The following is a 22,588-nucleotide window of genomic DNA, read 5'->3' on the forward strand; positions in this document are numbered from 1 at the left end:
CTTCGAATGCCGCATTGAAATTTTTTCAAGGAGAAACTTGGCAAGCGGCATTCGAACCACAGATATTGTGGTGACTCGTAATTGCAGACTCCCTTTTGTACGGTGTATGTGCAGTGTGAGCCCGCCTAAATCTTGCCTAAAACTGCTCAAACAAAACATAACTACAAAGACCTATCACTGCGTTAGGTTCTAGGGTGCTCCCTTCTCAAATTCTGATTCATATGAGTGAGTTTGCATGCAAAGTGTAAGGCATAGGTGCTTTCAGGAGAAATAAATAACTAGCTGCAAGAGTTTTTTTTTTACAAATACGTATTCGTAAGTCCTTTTCAAAGTTTGACTTGATATCAGATCAATTTTGCTTTTCAAAAATAATCTAATGCTATTACAAGGTGATCTCATGAAATCTTTCAATTTATGGAAACAAGAATGATCCTGTGTTTTCGAGAATCTACTCGAGATACAAAGAAGGAAGTTTTAAGCTAGGCTTAGTTTTATTGTGCCCGAGATCGAAATATAGGGGACGCTTTATCGAGTTTGTTGTCCCCACAGCCCGGTGTTTACTAACACGGCATAACAATGAAATTGAAGCTCGCCTAGCACGGCCTCCGCCCGAGCGCTTCGCGTTGACCAGTGCTTTGATCACACGAGGAGTGGCCTTCGAATCGTACTCTTCGATGACTCTGATCAAAAATAAACAAGGAAATTCGGTTTGTTGTCCCCACAGTTGAAGCGTACCGCTAGAGGCGTGACTGTTCGATCTTCTACCTAATAAGGGTCATAATTTTTTTTTCTTTCTTTTTAGCTTTCTTTCCTCAACTGGAAAGTGAAATGAGAAATCACGTGGTTGTGTCGTGCTTGGGCACCGGTATGCGATGACTCCACCCTTTCCCCGTGCTTTTTAGGCGCATCATACAACTTGTCGTTCTCAAGTGAGAATAAGTGCCGTCAAGGCACTCATTGGCCACGAATGCACATTTAAATATTTTTCGACGGATTGATTGTTGACGAGCTCATACGCTCAAGCGACGCAGTGCTGGTGACAATACGTGAGCTTGGGTCGGCTGACGTGCGTGGAGTACCGCCGATATATAACAGTGAAAAGGCGGAGACCTTTTGAAGGAAAAAATGTACGGAAGAGTTTGCTATATTTTCAAACAAAAAACAAATTACAGAAAAAAAGATTTTTGTGATTCTACTTAATTTTTTTTTCGCCCACTAAACGATATAAAGTCAGTAAAATCTCATTCTGAACTAATTTATTCCAGCCCAAAATTCATTGCATGCTCCTTTATTCGCAATATAGACAGCTAAAATAGACATAACTAAATAAACTGGATTGAGCATGCACAGCTGCTTGTTTAAGTTATGTGGTTACTACCAAAATCACACATTTTTTTTTCCACGTGTCCTTAAACAATCATCTAGGTTTACTCACCCTCGTGGGTATGCGTGCAATAAAAGTGAGCGAATTCCCCCCCAAAACACCTTTCGGAAACCCGTTTTGTCTTGCAGAACTCGGAATATGACAAGCGAAAGAATGTCTGCTTCGTCTTTCCGTCCAGTTATGTCCAATGCCCCATGCGCGGAAGAGCTTTGAAAATAAAGCAGTGTTATATATATATATGCATATATTGCCGCGCGCGCAGCTGGTCAAGTAGGCGGAGCGCTCGTGGCCTAACGGTTATCGTACCTGGCTCCCACGCGAAAAGCCAGGGTTCGATTCCTGGGAGCGACGCGTCTTTTTGTTTATTCCTGCAGACCAATATTCTGGTAAATTCGAGAATCTTGTTGCTTGTTCGAGGTTCGAATGTTCTACGCGTCGAACTTTCTACGCCAATTATTCCAGAAGCCCACGCATGTACTATCGGGGAAAAATGAAATGCGAACAGAGGAGCGCGTGGCTCGCGGTACAGGCTGCGCCGCCTGGAAGTGAACCTACGGGCAAAGGTGCGTGGCCTACTTCGATGTGTTCACGCCCCTCGATTGCCGCTCCCCCAGCTTCGGCAGTGCGCCTCTCAGTGCGCTGAAAGCTGTCACCGCTATCTTTGCCTGCTCGGCGAGTGCGGCGAGCTTCTTTGCACCGCACGCGCTGAGCCAGCAAAGATAGCGGTGATAGCTTTTAGCGCACTAAGAGGCGCACTGCTGAAGCTCGGGGAGCGCAGAGGGAGGGGTGTGAACACGTCGGAGTAGGCCACGCACCCTCGCTCCTAGGCTCACTTCCAGGCGGCGCAGCCTGTACCGCGAGCCACGCGCTCCTCTGTTCGCATTTCATTTTTCCCCGATAGTACAGTGCTAATCACACTTGTCTGTAACGCGCGAGCGTGGTGGCATTCGCGGAAATTAAGCTAGTCACGTGGCGCAACATAGAACAGTCACTTTGACTTAAGTTATTACCAGTTAGGGTCACTTTGACTAAGTGACCCTAACTGGTTTTGCACATATTCATACTGAATCCAAGCTTAGTTACCAACCTCAGCCTAAGTTCAAAAGTTCGGTTCGTGTATTTATTTCTGCGGCTGCATGAAGACTGCACACATAACGAAATTCGCCTACTGCGGCAAAATTCACGGCTTCGGTTGCTGCCACACGCTCCGACCCCCTTATATTTATTAGGAACACCTCTCCATACATATTCATAACGCTAGAAGCCAGTCGCGACCTCGCTCCTTTCTAATGAACTAGTACGGCGAAACCTTTGCCGGAGCGTCGAATTTCTCTATTCAGGTAACACATAGAGAGACTAACGCGGACGAGCCTACATAAAAATCTTAACTCGTTTAGTACAGGCTAAATACATAGAGTTGGCCCGAGTAAGGACGCCCGTTCATCCACCCAGGTTCGGAAGAAGCTAGGACAGGGTTACCTGGTGAAGTTCGGGGTTGTGCATAATCTCGGCTAATAGGCCAATGTGCGTCCCGCACTCCAGCCTCATTATCACGAGGGCAGGCCGAGAAGGGCAGCAACGAAAGCTAGGGGATAGGGGACAGACGCTGGACGGAAAGACATTAGGGAAGAAAGGAATGGGATGAAACGAAGACGAGGAGGGAGCGAGAAAGAGGAGCCATTGAGGGAAGAGAACGAAGACAGGAGCCGATACGGGAAGAAAGGCGGTACTTCGATAACAAGGATAGACGGGAGAACCAGCCAAAAAGGAAACGTTACAACGGAAAAAGAAAATCTGGACCCCCTCTTAAAACAAAACAAAAACACCGGAATGACTAGGGGAAAGTGAACGAGGCGCAGAAGTCGGAACGCTAGGGAAGGGCATAATATAGGGAGTCAGTATGAAAGGGGAATAGAGAACATGGGGAAAGGAGGGAAGGGAAAAACCAAGGATGGCCCGCAAGAACTCTGAAAAAACGGAAACCGAAAGGGCAAGTGGTGTGAAAGGGGGAAAAGGTTTCAAGCAGTTTGGGGGGAGGAAGGAGCTTGTTTCGAGACTCTGGCTTAAGTTTTGACCCGATGGAGCGGAAACTTGGCCAAGCGTGGTCTGAGAGCTCCGGGGCGGTCGATGGCTCGGGAGGACGCGCGAGGCACCAGCCCGATTAACCGGCTTCCATTCGGGAGGACGAGGCGCTGAAGGAATTGGCCGGGAGACGAACGGGGTCAGATATACGGCCTTAAAATTTAATTTAGGGAGTAGGGGTGGCTTCAGTCTTATCCTCGAGTGCGCGCTTACTTTTCCCCACGCGCCCCGCACTGCAGGTCTGAGGCACACCCTGCTGCGAAGGATGAGCTGCACACGGCGAGATCTCAGTGTCAGCCATGCGCGGATTTCACCTTTTTTTTTTTTTTTTAGGTGAGGGGAGGGGGTCGTTTTTAATTACGACAAATGGGAAAAACAGCCAGAGCAAACTGTTTTTCCTCCGGGGTAAATTGTTTTGCGTGAAAGTTAGCTTAGGGCTGCTCTCTGTGGTTTGTAAAGTGTAGCTGTTGAGACCCGCGTTTAAATTAAAAGGTATAAGATGTTACGCCGTATCTATAATTAAAGTTTCCTAGATTGGTGGTTTAAAAAGAAACTGGAGAAGGTACATATTAAGATGTGTGCCTCAGGCATGAACTACGATGTTGAAGGTTTTTTTTTAAATACGTACACGTGTCGCTTATTTTTTAACGAATTTAAAAGGGAGCCTTTTTTTATTCTTGTTTAATTTTGTTCTCACTAAATAAAAGCATGTTTTGTTAGAAATAATGGTACTCCCCTCTCTCTACCAGCCCTTTAAGAATAATAAAAATGTGCCGCAAGTCAGGAAAGGTACCAATTTGGAAATTACTGTAAAGCTGGTAGAAGTGAGTGCCTGAAGCTGGCATTTTTGACGACTGAGCAACGACTTGACAAAATATTGACGCACATTGAGCCACAGCTGACCACACGCGAAGCAGGAGCAAAAAACTGTGAAGTCTGAGCTGTTTTGTTTTGTCCCGATAGGCAGTAGCTAACTTCCTAAAAACATTTCAACGTAATTCGACTCCTTGTTTGTCCAACTCTTTTTGAAGCTCTGACCGTTAGAATTTTCTGTTATACGCCGGGATTCTCCATGGAGTCGTGTAAAGTCCACCGGAAAGAATTCCTTCGTTAACGTCCCCGAGCATATGTCATGTTTGGAAACTATTTTTGGACACAAACCTGAGCTCAACTTACTGGCAGAATTTTCAGCCATTTCTGCGAAACAATTCTAGGATAGCACGTTAGTATACCTCAACGCAGCAGCGCTGTGAGGGTGCATGGCTGACCTTAGCAGATCCACGTCGAGGTGCTTTTTCACGAAAAGAAAACTTTCATTACTATATATCTTTTTTAAATGTCGACCATCCTGAGAAGACTTGAGAATATATGGGAACAACAGCCATTGATAAAACTGGACACAAGCAACTTGGAATGTAAAAAGCTCGAGCAAACTGAAATGTTAGCTGCAGCACACACTACCGGTTGCAGATCTAATGTCATGGTTTTTAACGGCAGAGAAATAAGGGCGAAATGAGAGAGGACGAAATATTATATATACAAACTGAGATAAAAATGTATACAGCCCGCCTCAAGTGCCCTAATTGAAATCCCCCTTCCCCCCCCCCCCCTTTGTTTTTCAAAAAAAGAAAGAAGGAAACATTTGTTGGTTATTGGCAACAACAGAAGATTAGGGGCAGACCTTTTGTTTTCTGTTGCGAGCACCTCCACATTACTTTTTCACCTCCTCCCCCCTTTAACTCCCAAACACACTCCAACTCCCCCCCCCCCCCCCCCCCCCCGCCTTTTCCCTTAGCATTTTAAAGCCGAAAAAAAAAACAATGCAGTAAAACCAGCTTGCTAAACTATATTTTTTGCCGATTCGGGTGCATGTCCCTGTGTTTGGACATTTCTACAAAATATACAACAAAAAGGGGGAAAGTCTCATCATGCGCACAGAAATTTAACATCGTTGGGAACAATACAAAAAAAAAAGATATTGCCTTTTAATAACGTGGGCTTAAATTATGGCTAAATTAACTTTCTGGCGAAATTTAAATAAGGACATACATTATTTCGTGACAATAAATTATACTAAAGTGGTACCAGTCGATAGAACATGCGTAGTCCTGTAGGCATATAGCATTTAATAAGCACAATGTGTGGTGAATTCTAAGACGCAAAGCTTCAAGTATTTCACCAAAACGTCAAAGATGCAATGCTTGGGTGTTTTTTTTTTTTTTTTTATATAGGCAGAAGCAGTTAAGTGTAAAGGAAATACGCCATCCGTCATACGATTACAAAAAAAAAATACTGTGATTGTTTTCTTTTTTACCCATTCATAACAACCAAAATAACTGGGTGCGAAAATCAAGCAGCCTAAACGTATCATTTCACCTCGCCCCACTTAAAACGTTTTGTGGAGAACATTAATTTTTCTACAAATATTTAAGTGGTTTTGTTCATTGCGGAAATGGGGCTGTAATTTATATATATATATATAGAGAGAGAGATATATATATATATATTAAGCAAATCAAAATAGCCACTTTGCCCCGCGTGTTCGATTTTAAATGAAACCACCCTTAGACATCAGTTCCTTATATGCATTTCGCTTTAGGATACTATCAATGTCACTCGCCAATAACCTGTCGTCAAGCCCATTCCATAACCGATGCGATGACCCGTCCACATGGAAACTCAACGTAAACGGGACGGGGTTACGTTCACGCTCGTCAAAGCGGGTTTCACCGCATGAAGACTCGTTATGTGGGGAAGCATGTACCACGACGGTCTGCACGATGTGTGCGGAGCCGTCAGGGCACGTCCAGGTCGCGGATGCCATCCCGTTAGTCAGCCCTGACCATCGTATCTTCGAAGGTTTGAAAACTTTACACCCCCGTAAACTTAAGTCGTAAATATTCCGAAACGTTTGTTTTATTTCTGCGTGAAAGTTCATTCTTTGCTTGTCTCGCGGTTGCGAACTAAAAAAACAGCCCGGTATTTTGACCCTATTTTATAGTTTTGAGCAGCGGAATCCATTTAACGTATAATCATCTAAACATACCGTACTTTATTAATTTTTTGGTTTATGCTTTTTTTTTAAATTTATTTTGTAGCTTTGTCGCATGCTGAACTCCTGCAATTGGGGTGGTTTACCATTTTGTCCGTATTTTTTGTATACTTATGTCTATATTCTCCCTAAAAAACTTCCAAAAAAAGACCTCCCACGTTAAGAATAAATAAAGGGTTGTGTACAAAATAAATCGAGTCAACTAATACCTGTGCCACTCGGGCAACTCTAATGCCATTTACAACAAATGACATTTGAACGATCGGCCAATCAGCGCGCGACACTCCGAGCGTGGGGCGTTCCACGCGCGACAGATCGCCAGCCGATTCGTTGATCACAGAAATGTCATTCATTCTAAATGGCATTCGAGTTGCCCGTGTGACACAGGTATTAGTTCTATGATTTTTCTATAAAAGAATCGGCACACCTGCCGTAAAAGAACTTCGTCTCGTGTCCAAGTGCCACTCGATGGTTTCCGCATTTACGAATACATTTAGACAAGTTGCAGTTCAGCGCTCTGTTCATTTCAGTAGGTTATTTTGGAGCATTTGTGGGGTTGGGTCTTCGTCACTCATTGTGCTTACAAGATATGCAACTCCCAGAATAAACGTCTGGAACACATCTTTAATTTGTGTCGAGCCACCAGGAGTTACTAGAAGCTGGAATATCAATAATTGGGCCCTCTCCTCTCATTCCGTATTACTTTTTTTTGTCGATTCAGTATATTTTAGTATATTTTCGGTATGTTGGTTTATATCAGTATGTCATTATATTTTAATATATGTCAATATTTTTACTATATCTCAGTACGTCAGAATAAGTTTGTATATATCACTATATTTTAGCTATGTCAGTATGGCAGTATATATGTAGTGTTTTTTTAAGCTTTACAGATTTGTTTAAAAAAGCCGTGAAAGCTACACTTCTGCGGTTTATGCTGGTGACCTATACGGCCAGGGGGACATAGTATAGGGGGCTAATCGTATCGCTCAATCGGCTAATTAAGTAAAAGTGTTCAGTAACTTTTAATTAGCAAAATATCCCACATGGTTCTAATAAAAACTTGTTGAGCGTCATTGAAAACCACTAAATGAACTCTCTTTCCAAACATATAACGCCGGGGCAGCATATTACGGCGCTCCGTAAAAACGCTCTATTTGGACGCGGTTCTAGGTTTTGGTGGATTCTTATCGGAGCGCCTTTTTGCGCCAGCGGTCAAGCCTCAATTTCAATATATTTCAGCTATGTCAGTATGTAAGTATGTCAGTATATTTTAGTATACGTCAAATATTTTAGTATATGTCAGTGTGTCAGTATATGTCGGCATTTGTCAGTATATTTTAGTATATGTAAATACAGTTTAATATGTCAATAGTTTCTAGTTTATGTCAGTATACTTTAGGTATGTCAATTAATTTTAGTACTCTATGTCAGTATGTTAGTGTATGTTAACATATTTTACTCTATTGCCACGCGCGTCACTGAGTTAGCGCGTGCGTTGCCGAATGGTTACCGTGCTTGGCTATCGCGCATAGGATCCAGGTTGGTTTCCAGGAAGCTGACTCCTCTTTTATATATTATTTATACTTGATTTTCTCGAAAGTTTGAGAGCCTTGTCGTCCGATCCAGTTACGAATGTTCTACACGCCGACCGTTCTACGCCGAATGTTCCGGAAGCCTACGCTGGTACAAAAGATGCTCCACGTGGCGGTCCAAGGTCAATCCCGCTCTCGCGCTCGATCGGATTGCTCCGCCGACCTTCAACGCCTGCGACGCTACGTCTTGGCATTGTTTTTGTTTTCGGCACAAGTTCGCCAAAGAAAACGTTTACTTTCTCTTCCTTCGTCACCTGATCATCTGTCATTCGTGATGATATGTCAGTGTATGTCAGTATATTTTAGTATATGTCAATATATTTTTGTATATGTCAGTATGTGAGTATGTTTGTATATGTTCATCCCACTATTCCAATGTTTACAAGTCCTCAGCCCAGCGCGCGACCTTTTCAGTCTAGTACGCGCATGTCCGTAGCTTCGCAACACGAGCAAATCACACGCCATACGCACGAAACTGAAAATTGAATCGGCCAGGAGCACTTTTCGGAAAGCTGTATAGTTATGCAGAAAAATAAATTTGTAATCAAAAGTAGAAGTATTTGCTTAGATAGTGCGCACCCAGGGCATGGTCTACACCTGACGCCTAGTACGACGGTGAAAAATTTTCATGTAGGTTGGTTCTCACATGCAGCGAAGCGATGATGCAAAGCTGCTCACGTGTCGTCAGCTACATATCGTCTGTCATGAGCAACAGGTTGAACGGTGTGATACGAAGCTGGTGAAGGCTCCCGTCAGCAGGCGCTTAGCGCCAGGAGAGCACTATGCTTGTAGCGCTACGTTGCATGTGTGAGCACGCCTTGAACCGCGCACCTTGACAGGTGCCTTCGTTACTAGCAGACAAAGAAGATTCTATTATGCATAAATCATCAATAAGAGTATATGGCATTCATAAATTCGTTACGTATCGTCATAAATAATTACCTAGAAAAAAAATCATTGCATATTTTCCACCCGCAGATAGTCTGCACCTCGTAAAAATTCAACTTTTGAATATGTATACTAGACCGGAAAAGACGCCATATGTCAGTACATGTTAGTATACATCAGTGTCTTTTACAATCTCATAAATAGCGAGTTCAGGAATCGCGTACGTAAACGTGTTCCGTACGTAATGAAAGAGCGTCGTCGCCATCCGTCAAGCGTCAAGCAAGACGCGGTCTGGGTTCGGCACAGGCGCAGGGGAGGCGAAGCAATTTATCTGAGTAGGCGAAGCTTTTGGGTACGCTACTCTAAATCTCGTTATTGTAGAGTCAGTCAACATCAAATGAAAGAAACAAGGAACTTTCAACAAAGTAACAAAATATATGTCTACAATTTACAAACAAGTAATTAGGTATAAAAATCTAAAACATCCAGATTCTGTTCTAGAAATACATCCTATACGTTCTCTATGTATTTTAACTCGCCATCTTTGTCTACGTCTATATTTATTTTTATCTCAAAACCTTTAAAGCCCTAGTTCAGTTGTTATTGTTTTGTTTATTAATATTATTTACGGTGTGTATCGTTTCGGGCTACCGAACTCGCAAAACTCTTTGACTGTTCCTAACCTAACCTAACCCGACCCCTGCGAAAACATTGCTCAATCTAAAAATAAAAAGTTAATATAAATTGAAATTAAAACAAATTCGTGCAACACCACGAGGCTGAAAATATTTTTGCGACCGGCCTGATTCGCATTCGGAGCGCCTTAGGAAACACAGGCAATTCTCGGCGCTAACTAGGCCCACTCGGTCCTTTCATTAAGGTCCGTTGATTGGCGCCTTGAGAGGTACAAATTAGTGACATCGGGGAGCCCCCGAGCGCAGCTGATTTGTGTAATCGGAAAAGCAGCTACCGAATCGAGGCCACGTCCAGTGGCTTCGGTCTGGATTCCTCGCTCGGTCCTCCCTCGCCTTTAATCGCTGTTTTACTTTCCTGATATGCAAATGGCGCTCCTCGTGTTCTCTTTCGACAACCATTAAGTGCGCAAGTGCTCAGTCATCCGGCATGGGGAGGCTCGACGACCTTCACTTCCACTGACAGGCCGATAATAATCTACCGGGTGTTTCTCAGAAAAAATAACCGTGTTTATCGCTCCGCGTAAATAAAGTGCGCATTGCAGGAAGCTGAAACTGAGTGAGAATGTGACGCTCATTGTGGCGATAGTACGCGAAAGTTTAAGAACATTATGTTATTGGGATCAAAAAATGACAGAGGAGAAACAAAATTTCTAAGCCTAATACCCACTTCAGCATAATATCTTCAAAACAAAACAAAATGGGCGCCTTTAGGATTTACTTCGGTGAAAAGCACTTGTCAGCAAGGGGGAAGACACCAATATATATTTTTTTTTGTAGTTCAGTGTTTTTCGTTGAGATAAATTCCACATGAGTCTACAACGTCAATTTTTAATTTAGCTATATTAAATGTTGACATAGGATGATAAAAAATGTCCCTTTTATTTATTTATTTAAACGTCATGTTTTCAAACTTCCGTGTTTTATTTTAACCGCTAGCGTCACATTCTTCCTGCAATACGACGCATCGTATTGCAGGAAGTTTCAACTTCCTGCAATACGATACGTTGAAAAACATGGTTCCCTTTTTTTTCTAAGAAAAGAAGTGAAAGCCGTTTACAAATCCCTGTAACGCCGAATTGGAGCGCAGCTCTTGAGGAGGAGGAGGAAAGGGTACTGAGGGGAGGGTAGACCCCTCCTCCTCCTCCTCCTCCTCCCCTCATTCTTTAATATGCTCCGGGGGTTCACCTGACCTCAGGAGGGAGAGGGTCACGTGACCTCGGGGGGGCGGTGGGGGTGGAAGGGGGGGGTCACGTGACCTCGGGGGTCACGTGACCTTGGGGTGACCTTGGTTACGCCGACGGTGACGGCGACGCCAACGTCGACGGCGACGCCGCTCAAGCCGGAAACGGGCGCCTAAGAGCTGCGCTCTAAAACATCCGGTAGGCAAGGTTGCCAGGTTGGGCTATTAATAGCCAAATTGGGCTACTTCGTCAGGCATTTGGCGTCGAAATTTGGCAGTTGGCTATGTGGCTATTTTTGGGCTATTTCATATCCTAACGCGGCACTTTTTTTTCTTTTCTTTTTTTTCTGTTTAGGGTAGATGCACAAAATAAACTTCAGCATGGACACAAAGCGACAGTCCACCCTTTTTGGATTCTCACTTTTGAGGGATTTTCTGCGTGAAGATTCGTGGGCGTGCTGCCAGAACCTATAACCTCGAGTGAGCTACCGTGACCTAGGTTCAGCTCCGACGACATCGCTTTTGAATTGTGGCTTATTTTGTGCCTCCAAGTTCTTTATGCTTCCTACCGGCGTCTCTTATTTCCTCGAGTTTCCCACCATCCACCTACAGGAGGCGCCTCATCCGAGGAAAAATGATAACTCAAGACATTCTGCAGAATTTGATGTCGCCCGATAACGCGTGCTGTACCGGATATAACAGAGGAGCCTTTTCCGCGAAACATGAAAGTTTCTTAAAGTACAATGAGCCATAACAAAAGACAACAGATTTGGGGCAATGAATATTCCAAACATGGGCAGGATCAATCCAGGAGCAGCCCTGTTTCCGTTGCTATCCGAGCTTGCCATCGCGCTCCCGACACTGCCCATGTCGAATGCCGCCGTGGAGAGAGTATTCAGTCACATGCCCCTCACAAAGTCAGACCTAACGAAAAACATGTCCCTTCCAACTCTTCAAAACGTCCTCTATATAAAGTTTGCACTTTCCTTGGCAAGAACGAGTGCTGTAAAGACATGAACCCTACTGAAGAAGTTTTTGCCCGTTTTAACACGGAATTCATGTATGAGGCAAGTAAGCCGGGCAGCGGGCACGAGTGAGTGCTCATAACTATGTGTCTGTAAAAACGCAACTGGAAAAGTTTTGTACTTCTGTGTTTAACATAAAACGTTCAATACATTTAAAGATGTCGTAGATCCTGCAAGCTGCTCCTAAACCCTATAGTACTCAGACGGAGGGCCTTCGAATTGAGCTCGAAACATTCGAGCGCACAATGTTTTGGGCTCTGCAGAATATGGCTACTTTTGGGCTACATAAATCTCTTGCATTTGGCTACTTTTGGGCTACACCGTCTGGCATTTGGCGGTTTCAGCTAGAAACTACCTGGCAACCCTGCCCGGGCGGTAGGTCTTATTCAAAGGACAAAGGGCAAAGCTCTTAGATAAGTGGTCCCGTGATGTTAGTGAATTGCTGTGGTGAACATACGTTTGCTGGCCGGCGGCGGGATAGGAGGAGGGAAGGGGGGGGGGGTGCGCTTAATTTTCTATGCTACAAAATTCTGCATGTGTACAGGCCGGGCTTTAGTGGTCAGCGCTTGTGGCTTCTGACAATCCGCCTTTATCTTAAATAAAAAAAAAATACTATCTGTTTAGCATTGAATACTGAGATAGAGCCAGTGACACAAAACGGTCGACCGGCTTAAAGCAAACGCCTCGGGATCATAATGTTGCAGCGTCTGCAATCTCACTACTGCATTAGCCGCATCCTACAAACTCCAAAAAGGAAGGTGACCCGAACGATCCAACGTTTAAAGAAGAGGTCTATTTCCACCTTCTTGAGAGACTTTCAAAACAAAGAAGAGTACTAAAAACCAAGCACGTGCATTAGACATATCAGCAGCCTCTTGAAAATCTGTTCTCTTTTCTTTTCTTTTTTTATCATTATAGGAATGTTCGCGAACAACAGTGATGAAGGGTGCTTTACTTCCCGAACCATCTTTTGGGTTCACGAGGTACCGGCCAGGCACGATACAACCACTCCTCCTGACTTCGCGCACAAACGTACTACGACTCCCCCACCTAGACCCGCACTCCGCGAGAGAAATGCAACGTCGCTTCGGCAACGTCCATCTTTAACGCTCCCAACGACTGTGCGGTCTGACTCTGATTGTTTCCGAAAACATCCCGAGCACGCATCGTTCTTGTCAGCGTCAATGCGCGGAGGAGAAAATGCCCGCAGAACGAGTTCACCGGCCCCCCGGCTGTCTGTCCGCGACCTCACACACGGGCCCGGGCACGGTGCCGCAGCGAGATTCGTGGGAGCGCGCGCATCTGCCGGCTCGCCGGGCGAAGCGAGCGTGCGACCGAGCGCGCACGAACGCGCCACCGCACGCCCCGTTCCCGGGAGGAGCGCGCCGTCCATTTACGGAGCGCGCGGCGGGGGGTAAAATTGCGTTTTGGATTCTTGGCGAAAAACGCGCTATGAATTTCCTAAACGTTCCTCGGCGAATGCGTGCGTGTCCGGATTCTAGTGTCGTCGGTGCACTGCATTGCGTTACGGTCGATCATGGCTACCGTCTCGGATGTGTTTTTGTTCTTCGCGTCAGACAGAAACGTGCTGGCGTTTCTTACTTCATGGGATGGATGGGGTGCACTCACGCACGAAAGGTAGGCAAGAGCGTTAGGGGTTTGGGAAAAGCGTTAATTATGTGGTCGCTGGTTACTGCGCTTTCAACCAAGTGCGCAGGGTACATAAATAGTACGATAATCAGCAGAATGCCAATAAGGCAGGTATCGGAAGTTTTCTTAATCGTTCAAGATTTATACCCGTTCACGCGTTTCAACCAATAGCGAACGATCACGAATCTCAGCCCACACGCCGGATCTCAAGGCGGCCGTCATATTGAAAGAATAGAATGGCTCAAAATGAGCCAATCTGCAGTTTATGAACAAGACCCAGGAGTGTGTTTGTGCTCTCCGAATATTTTCGTGCATCTTCAAAACATCAAAAAAATAAGAGATGCTGGCTACTTTAAAATGTAAGCGGCTGCTCCAGTATCTCAAAAACGGTACTTTGACTTTATGCTGTGATAACGAAATGGGAGATAAGAAGCTCACTTCTTACAAGCTGCGTGTAGAGCACGGTGATGACTCTTTGTCTGATGCGGCGGCCACATTATGTTCGGCGCACCGAGCGCTTTATACCCTTGTTACATGGGCACTCTTAACTGCAGTTACACTAGGCCACAGTTAGTGTACGATACTTACCGATAACATTCTGCGGCTATGCAGTCGATGGGAAAACGTACGCTTGAGCATCTTGAGCACCCATCAAAGCAGTGCACGCGCGCTCTTCACTTTTTCTGAAATAGCTGTCCGAGAGTATGGTGCGGTAACTGTGGTGCCACGTAACAGCAGTTAACGCTGAGTTAACCGCGCTTAAGGGTGCCCGTGTAAAAGGGGTATTACTCGCACGGGGATAGATGGCGCCCAAGTATGGGTTCCCTCCCAAACCGACCGCTGCGGTTGTTTCTCCCAGCGGTGGTCCCGCATTCCCTCGCTCACCGCCTTGTTGTACCTCACCGTCGCCACGCCGCCACGAAGTCGCCGGAGTCCGTAAATCTGTGTTATCTTCCTTCTTCTTCTTAGGGTTGAGGCTCACTTTCGTGCACAAAGGTGGGACCTGTGATCGACACAGCCCCAAAGCAAAACACGAGGCCAGCCATTGGCCTTACACCACCACCACACCACCACACCAAGAAAAAGGCGAGCACGCTACGCAGCCAACACCGTGGCCGCCGAGGAGGGACCTCATACCTCAACGCCTTCGGTGGCGCGGAACCAACTACTCGCGGTTGAAGGCTAGCTCCGAATGTGATCTGGTCGCTCGCTCCCCGCGGAAAAAGCGGCCGGAGTCATCACCTCAATGTGTCTCTTCCACCGTGGGCGAGTCTAACTGCGGCTCGCCACGCTGAGCCCTTACGTACACGTGTTGGCCTCTGGAACAACCGGTGTAGAAAGTTTGACAACTAGAACATTCAGACCTCGAACAAACAACACGGTTCTCAAATTTACCAGAATATTAAACTGAAAAAAAAATAAATAAAAGACGGGTATCTCACAGGAACCGAACCCTGGGCGTCGTCAGGAAAGTCAAGAGCGGTAACCACTCGGGCACGGAAGTGCTCGCTGGCCGATGCGCGTGACAATATTATCCGTCTGCAGTGAATCATACGTCAATATTGATATCACTCAATATTATCAATATAGCGAGCAATAACTAATCAAACGAGGCATTAATGCCGTGGTGATTTCCCTATTCTCTTGTGTTTCTAATACTGCCAGTGGCCTTATACGAAATCTTCTCGTACGCTAGTTATTTCACAAATCTCCCTGTGTAACAATACCAATGCGGAGGGCAAGTTCGTCTGCTTCTTGCGCAGGGGGTAGTGGTGACGTCAGAACGCCGAGCCCTGATTGGCTCGAGCGGAAAGATAGGGGGTCGCCGAGACCCCCTATCTGAGCGTCGTCTGCTCGTTTGCAACGTCGTCTGCTATTCAACAGCTGTCTTACCTTTACGAGCGAGCTCGACTTCGCCTTTCAGAGAGGGCAGACGAAGTAACCCGAGCGGTACGATGCGTTTTTGTCTAACAACTCTAGCAGACACGTATCCAGGAGCGAAGCCAAAGGACTCACGGGCGAGGTGGCCGGCGCGCCGAGGTTTCTTTGCTAACAGCTGAGAACGAGGGTGGTTAGCGTCCACAAGTTCCCCTTTTTCATGTGCGGCTTCGAGTGTATCGCGAAAGTTATGTCGTAGACTCGTTAACACCGAAAAGTAATTGCTCTTTTTATTTTTGGCGAAATTTCATGGAAACTTATTTTTCTACGTCGTGTTATTTAAACAGACGAACTCTTGCTCACAGGTAATCCGATGGACTTCAATTAGCCCTCTGTATTTGCTCAAGACACTTTTTTCTAAGCTTACTGTTTTAACAGACAGGGATAAAAACACGCTGCTTCCTTCAGTGTTCCGCGCGTGCAGCCCCGGACATCTAAGAGCATCACAGACCTGTTATCGCTCTGTTTCGTGCGGCTAGGAGCCGCTTGTTCCTCTGAGAAGGGTGCGAGGGGCAGAGAACCACGCACCCATTCAATTGACTAGAGTCTCGTTCGTTATCGGAATTAACAAAACAAATCGCTCCACCAACTAAAAACGGATGTGCACTACCATCCTCCTCATCAAGAAAGAGCTCTCAATCGGTCAATCCTCCCAGAAATTTAAAATGCGACACGCCTTCGTGAATGCGTCCAACACATCCGAAGACGCAGCGCGTTTTCATTTCCCCTGGTAACACTGCCCCTTGGACAGCGCCTGATCAGAGCCGACCTCTAAATCACACAAGACAAAAGCAAAACGTTCTTTTTTTTTTTCTTTTTTTTTATCTAGCAATTAGGCGAAGGACTTACGGCTACAGCCACAGCTGCGACAGCACGTCCGCCATTGCCGACGCCGAGATGCCACCCCCCCCCCCCCCCCCCCCCCCTCGGCCCGAGGAGGCGGAGCTTAGTATGACCTCCTCTCCCACCTTCGCACGTCCTTTCCCATGCGCAGAACAGCGAAATGCGCCCACTTGCAAGTCCATAACAAATAACAGCACCTCTTTTGATTCATTAAGAGTCGCAAAAGTTAAATCACAAATTTTCTAGCGAACGCTGTCCTTGCTTTTTGCGAAAATGCAGATCCTCGGTCAATCTTTTTTTTTTTACGTTATTTTTAGGTTACGGGAAAGACTGTCTGACTTTTTAACTGCGTCGGTGGTACTGCGAAAGCTAATGGTTCTGTAGGGTTATTGCCTTTCTCAAGACGTTGCTTTCCTTTCCAGGTTTGCCGGACCGCCGACAGGTGTGGCCATAAAACACCGCCCAGAGGCCTTTGACGAGTTGGGGCCCCCGTCGAAAGCAGCAGCGGCAACCCGATGAAGCTGGGCTTCAAGACCCGACAGGGTCACGTCTGGACCGGGGCAAGAGCGCGATACCGATGGGCGCTGGCGCTCCTTTCGCTGCTGGTGTTGGGTGAGTGGTTCAGAAATACCAATTTACCTTTTTTTCCAAAGAGGCTGCTGAACCTGAAAAAAACGGCATCAACCCTTCCCCCCCCCCTTTCCTCTTTCCCTTTTCAGCAGAAATCATAGTGGCGCGCAGACGTTTTTTATGCTTACATTGTACAGCGTGTTCGGAAAAAAAAAAAAGGTTTATGGCTCCTTTCCCAGGCGAAGTAAATTAGGTATCATTGAAAGCCTAGTTTCTGTAATAATGTACCGGGTGAAACAAGGAGACGGTAGGCTCTTTAAATCGACCGGAAAATTCGGTTTCTTAACCTATCGCGCTACGACTTTGTGCAGCGTTGCCCACAGATGGTGCATTTTTTTCGTAAAATTTGCAAAGAGCGAACTTACCTGAGGAAAAAGTAAAGAAAGAAAAAGGCTTAGCTCCTATGGAAACGCAGCGACGCCACCAGTCTTCAAACAACACGGTGCCGTTTCGCACTGGACACAAGAGATGGCGCAACGAACGCCGCCAACGAACGAGCATATGGCGCCGAGACCTGGCCTTTTTGGCAGACGATCTTTTCGACTCAAAAGCGGAGCGTGTTCCGTAGGCGGCGACAGTCGCAGAAACAAAAAAGACAGGTGCGGTAACAGCAAGGAACTGCAGTTCCTTGTCTGCAAAAGGGCCGACTCTCGGCGTCGTCTGCTCGTTCGTTGGCGGCAGTTGGCGTCGCGACCGCTTGCGCCATCTCTTGTCTCCCGTGCGAAGCGGCGCCGTGTTGTTTGCAGACCGGAGGCGTCGCTGCGTTTCCATAGGAGCTAAGCCTTTTTCTTTCTTTACTTTTTCCTCAGGTAAGTTCGCTCTTTGCAAATTTTACGAAAAAAATGCACCATCTGTGGGCAACGCTGCACAAAGTCGTAGCGCGATAGGTTAAGAAACCGAATTTTCCGGTCGATTTAAAGAGCCTACCGTCTCCTTGTTTCACCCGGTAGCACTATACGTTCCGAACCAGGTGTCGAAGTTTTATAACTAACGGTTATCTTACAAAAACAAAGTTATAGAGGACTTTCTTTTGATGATAAAGGTAGCGAGCAGGCAAGCCGGTTTACGTTGCACATCGTTAACGCATTATGCTTTTATTTTTAAGAATTACCCCTATAAATGCTTCAGCTTGAGTGAAAGTACTGGTGAGTTCTCTCTACAATACTTTCAATTATGTGTCCGTTGTTTTTACGTTTCCCTTTTTCGGAGATGGTAGCATTTGTGTGTTGATCTTAGAGTTGTTTGTGGGCACCATAGCTAAAGACCTTACACTCTTAGAAAAAAGGGTATGGATAGTCCTCCCTTAGGGGAGGAACGGTCTTGTAACCTATGTTCCTTTAGAAAGGGAGAAACGTTCGTCCCTGAAGCAGGGGAGCAACGTTCCTCCGTCGCTTGCATCTCAATATGGCGGCCCCGAATCGAGCAAATCGAGCCCAATAAGGCTTAACCAGGACGCTACGTCTCTTGTACGGGACGAGAGCAGCAGCAAATAAAAGCGTCACACGAGCTTTCCGCAAACTGTGTTTATTTCGGAAGCCAGATTCCCCCCACACGTACAGAAACTTGCGTTTCGAAAGCAGTTACTCAGTCTTCTCGTCGACAGCACTGCGATGTTAAACGGAGACGACCGATACCCAGTTACTTCGCGCACTTTGAGTCTTACCTTTGGTGTTCCTCGAGTCACAATTCCTTCGTCAACCGCACATCACAGAGAAGGGCAAACTCAATCCGCGAAACCAAAAGCCGCTTTGGAAAGAACAAACTCGAAGCCGCTGTTTATCGCGTAGCGTGAAAGGTTAAATCGCTAGCCACCAGATGGCGGGGTCAAGCAGAGTAATTGCAAGCAGCTAGGCTAGGTGGCGCTAGGTACCGCCCAATTCATGTTCTACAAAAAATAATTTATTATCTTCAGGCCACTACTGCGCTTCAGAGCCGCTCTCCTGCGCTCGGGGATCCTCTACTATACACACACATTACTCTTATTACAAGCATTAGGTGAACATACATTGAGCACATACACAGCACACACACAAATATCAATACAACGGAACACCACACTAACCAGAACACTACAGCCGTGCTCTGCGTTTCCGTCTTTTATACTGGTCGTTTTGAACGTACGGAACTTTTCGGTGACCCCCTAAGCAATAAAAAATATTCCCAGCACGTTGATTTTTTCCCAGCAATGTCATACCTCTGAATGTATTTTAAATGGCTCAAGGGATGAATCTCTTACTAAAAGTAAACGCTCGATCAAGCCGTAATTATTTGAAAGCCAATAAATCAGGCCGCCTTAATGCGGTTCGAAGCCATGAGTTTGTTTCCCCACACGGCACGTCGTAGCCTGTATTTCTATTGTTTTTTCTATTTGTGCTGTTCGCGCAAAGCTGCAATTGCCGTCTTGAATTAATCTCTGTAGAGCGGATATTTACTCAGCTGGAAGTGATGCTTCACATGCTGAGAAATCGCTTTTCGATCAACTTGAATGCAGTCAAAGCCGCGACTTGCGGCAGGTGTTCAGTGTACGGAGCTACGCCGTGGCGAGCCCAAAAACGTCTAGCGCTCATCCCAGCGCGCCACTTGGAAGACAGTTTCTCCAGGCACCGTAGTATATTTAAACAGCAAAGTAAAAGGCAGCTTTTTTTTCGATTTTACCTTCTATTGTTTTTTAATGCCGAAATTCCATACTGTAAATATACGTACTTTCCGTCACGATTTCGTACTGTTCAGTCCTTGCCCCAGAGCGCAATCGCTCTCGGGGACGAGACAATTCCGACAGTCATATTGGCCATTGTACGACAGCGATAGGAGCTTCTACTGTTCAAACCAGCGTACCAACATGGCTATCCGCACGTTGATCGATTGCACGTAATCCCTCAAGTGGTATTAAACTTTTTAATGTAAAGCGGAATGTCAACCTGCGACACCCCGCCCCCTCATCACGGCCCGACCAACGGTATCAATGCCCGACAGTTTCCGTCATCTCATCTTGTTGTTACACCACTGACACGGGAACACACGGTCACATCGGCGATAATTCCAGTCTTCTGTTCACAACCCACAACACTGCCATCACGATGTTGCAGCTACGTTGCTGACACGCACAAATCCAGAACCACTTTGAACGCCGGTTGCACTCGGCATCGGAAAACAGAACCGAACTCAGCGCGGAAGGCACCCAGGCAGCCGGCAGCAAAACCTGCCTGTCTTGGACGCAGTTCCTGCGGTTTCTATAACGTCGAAAACGTCGACACAGTTCCGCGTGGTTTCGCTACTGTAGCGACTGTAGTTCCGTCGGTTCGCCGCGCGCGCGAGTCCCGCAATCCGGAGACGGCCATCCCCCAGTGTACGTGGCACTGCTGGCACTGCTCCGCAACTTCGCTGTTTCTAGCGGCTTCGTTTGCTCGTTTGATAAAATTAGTGATAAAAGCGTCATTGCAACCGAAATGTTCTGCACGTTTAGACTAGAAGACGGAATTACAGGCGGCCTTCACTGCCGCTGAAGCTCAATGAACTCAACAGCTATTTATTAAACAACATGCGCGACCTGCTCGAAAAACGAAACCGAAAGAAGATGAGTCGGGAGGGCGAAAGCTTTCTCCCGTCTGCCTGGAGAAGGAGAAAAACGTTTCCTTCCTCCCCTTTTCTCGTGTCCGCTTGGGGGCGCGTCAGTAGAAGGGAGGAAAACGCGCCGTTGCTACTTTTTTCCTCCATTTTTTCTTAGAGTGTATAACAGGCTTAAGCTGAGCTAGTTGGTTCATACTTACATATATACATACACAGTAGAAGAGGACAAAAACGAAAAGTAAGATGTGAGTTCAACAGCGTGTATGGTCTTTTCATTGTATGTATGTTTATTTTAGTTCAGCTGGCCTTACCTGATAGCCCTATACTCGCGGGAATGCGAGCTCGTGTGCACGTTTGCGCGCATAGCAGTAATTAAACCTCATTATCTGCGCCTCAGGTCACTGAACGAGTTGGACGTGTCGTCCGTTACCACCGGTGGTGGCTCTGCCGCGTGGGGCCGCGGGCCTGACAGCCGGTCCGTTCTTTAATCCTCACCGGGAAGTCTACCATCACGAAAAATATCTCCCTCGGCATGGGCTTCGGCTTTCGCACTCTAAAAAAAATATAATAAAAAAGGGTGTCGCTTTATAGCTTTTTGTCCCATATAATTCACTCCCAAATTTCAATTCGACGTACAGCGCACTGACGTCAATCAGACGGCCCAAACTTTTGTAAAGGGTTTGATAACGGTGCAATATAGCTTATTAAACAGCTAAAGTATGTACCAAAGGCTACTGAAAAAAACCACTTACTTTTGTAGTAAAAGCAAGAAAGCATCAATCTTTTTTGTGTAGTCGGTAGCACGTACATTAGTTATTTTAATAAGTTGTACCACTGGGCTATGAAGCCCCTCGTGAAACTTGGTACCGTCGGTTCAACGTCAGCGCGCTGTACCTCGAACTAAACTTTAGGGACGTCTTAAATGAAACAAGAAAAGTAAAAATATACCTTTTTTTTTTTTTTTTTGAAAGCGTGGTTTTATGGCCGGATTTGCGTCCTGCCGCCCAGCAGTCAGGTTGCACGTACTGTGTGCTTGTCACTCTTTCAAGCGCCCCTCGGCAGCGAAAAGGTGCTCTTAAGGCCCGTACACACGATCCATTTTTCTCGCGCATCTGGTGTCGCGAAACGTAGTTTCGCGAAATGGTTGCGCAGTCTGAACGAGTCCGAAAAGGACGCGCGCATCTAAAAAAAGTTGCGCGCACACCTCGCTTCTGGAGCGAGCTTTTGCTGAAACTTTGCCGAGTCCTGTCAATCACTCTGAGGGTGCCGCCAATGGCCGCCCAGAAACGCTCTCACGTGGCCTATGAGGGGGGAGCGAGCTGTTTGAGAAGACCACTTCACTGCCGGTGTTGTAGCCGAGCCAAATCTGAAAAAAAAACCGAAACCACGAACGATGGACACTGCCGGCGCTTCCGTAGGCACGTCAAGCACCACTGAAGGAAAAGTGAGTAGCATATCAGAAAAAAATCCAGCGATGGACGAAGACGTAATTGGTGATGATAATAATTCGCGTCTATTTTTAGTCATAATTAAGAAATAAAACCTCTAGACAAGGAAACAAAAAGAGACGTACTCAGTACCGTCTCAAAACCAGCACAGCGTACAGCTCTCATTTACTTCCACAACAGTCTTCTTCTTTGTCAACCTCCATCCAAATTATACATAATCAACAGTAAATAAAGTAAATGCCAGTAAATGACAATTCAACAACTAGTAAATTACAATTTTAGAGTAAATTAAGTAAATGGAAGTAAATGACAGCTGTATGCTGTGCTGGTTTTAAGACGGTGGTGTGTATGTCCCTTTTTTTTCCTTGTCTTAAGGTTTTATTTCTTAATTATGATTGTTCACCAGCTCGCCTGCGTTTTGACTCTTAGAATGTGGCGGGAGATGGAGAACACGACGCTGAATGGCTAATGGTGATGATGATTATGTTGGCTTTCAACTGAAGCGCCACTTTATGGTCAACACCCAAACTATTTTCGCGAGTCTAAACGTCATCGTTGTTGAACGTGAAGCGGTACGTGTGAACGAGCACATTTCGCGAAACTTGAGTGTC

The 22,588-nt window shown here is 46.0% G+C and overlaps 1 protein-coding gene across 1 annotated transcript in view; it reads left to right on the forward strand.

Annotated features, from left to right (window-relative positions):
* LOC115316492 (neuronal acetylcholine receptor subunit alpha-10) overlaps positions 1–22,588 on the forward strand; it is a 686,776-nt gene that overhangs the window by 493,687 nt on the left and 170,501 nt on the right. Inside the window, exon 3 of the mRNA XM_040218145.1 lies at positions 16,755–16,944. Coding sequence (XP_040074079.1) covers positions 16,848–16,944 — 97 coding nt within the window. The 5' untranslated portion in view covers positions 16,755–16,847. The remainder of the gene's footprint in view (positions 1–16,754; positions 16,945–22,588) is intronic.

Source organism: Ixodes scapularis, unplaced genomic scaffold, assembly GCF_016920785.2.
Source record: "Ixodes scapularis isolate PalLabHiFi unplaced genomic scaffold, ASM1692078v2 PGA_scaffold0__279_contigs__length_252992795, whole genome shotgun sequence".
NCBI lineage: Eukaryota > Metazoa > Arthropoda > Arachnida > Ixodida > Ixodidae > Ixodes > Ixodes scapularis.